This window comes from Myotis davidii, unplaced genomic scaffold (assembly GCF_000327345.1).
Source record: "Myotis davidii unplaced genomic scaffold, ASM32734v1 scaffold699, whole genome shotgun sequence".
Lineage (NCBI taxonomy): Eukaryota > Metazoa > Chordata > Mammalia > Chiroptera > Vespertilionidae > Myotis > Myotis davidii.
The window spans coordinates 854949-855946 of NW_006291007.1; the positions used below are offsets into that span (position 1 = coordinate 854949).

At 59.8% G+C, this 998-nt stretch overlaps 1 protein-coding gene across 1 annotated transcript in view; it reads left to right on the forward strand.

Annotated features, from left to right (window-relative positions):
* Positions 1–826: 826 nt before the first annotated feature.
* PSMD11 (proteasome 26S subunit, non-ATPase 11) overlaps positions 827–998 on the forward strand; it is a 36636-nt gene continuing 36464 nt past the window's right edge. Inside the window, exon 1 of the mRNA XM_006764031.2 lies at positions 827–975. Coding sequence (XP_006764094.1) covers positions 885–975 — 91 coding nt within the window. The 5' untranslated portion in view covers positions 827–884. The remainder of the gene's footprint in view (positions 976–998) is intronic.

Below are 998 nucleotides of genomic sequence, written 5' to 3' on the forward strand. Positions count from 1 at the left end.
TGATGTGAAACACATCGTTTGGCTGCCTCCCGGAGGACCCCGGGCAGGGGCTGATCTCACCTACAACTCGGGTAGCTGCCCTTCACCAGGAATCCAGCGTGCACTCTTCAGTGCGCGCGCGGGGGTGGGGTGGGGGGGGGTGGGGGAGCGACGCTCTACCCATTGGGCCACACCAGCCAAGGCCGCTTTTTCTTTGTTGAGCTGGGGAATTTGGGTAGCTGTTAGGCTTCGGTGTGACTCCCGAGAGGAATTCATTTGGTGCGTGGGGGCAAAGATGATATTTCACTCTCTGACATCACTGTTCTCCAACACCGGTGGATTTAATCACAGGCTGGCCAGCTTTCTGTAGGATTCTAGCCCGGAAAGTGTGTGCGCGCGCGCGTGTGCCTCCCACAAGTGTCGTTAGACCTTTGAACGAATTTGAATGGTGCTGTTCTTTGTGAGCCACATGTGAGCACTTTATAAGATTGTTTATGGCCCTGAGCGAATGATTAAACCTAGAAGCTACAGAGAAAGCGAAAAGAGCTTTCAATGGATACCAAGCCCGGTGCTCAAATACCCTCTCAAGGGCGATGGGGGGAGTCGGGGCTGACCTTTTTTGGGTGGTTGGGGACTACCTGGCCTTGAGCTCCCATTGCTAGGCACGTCCTCTTTTAGTCGCGGGCAGGCCGCTAGGCGGTGTCGGGGAGCCATCCGCCCACCGGCGAGCAGCCCCGCTCTCACCCTCACCCTCCACCCCTCTCGCCGGGCGTAGAGACTACAACTCCCGTGGTGCTCTGGGAGGGGAGGAGGGGGAGCCACCTGGGGGGAGGGGTACGGAGGCGGGTCTTCCGGGCGTGTGTTTCCGGCGTCGGTCGCGGCCCGGACAGTGTGAGAGCTGTAAGATGGCGGCGGCGGCGGTGGTAGAGTTCCAGAGAGCCCAGTCTCTACTCAGCACCGACCGGGAGGCCTCCATCGACATCCTCCACTCCATAGGTAAAGGCAGCCGCGCCCCCTCC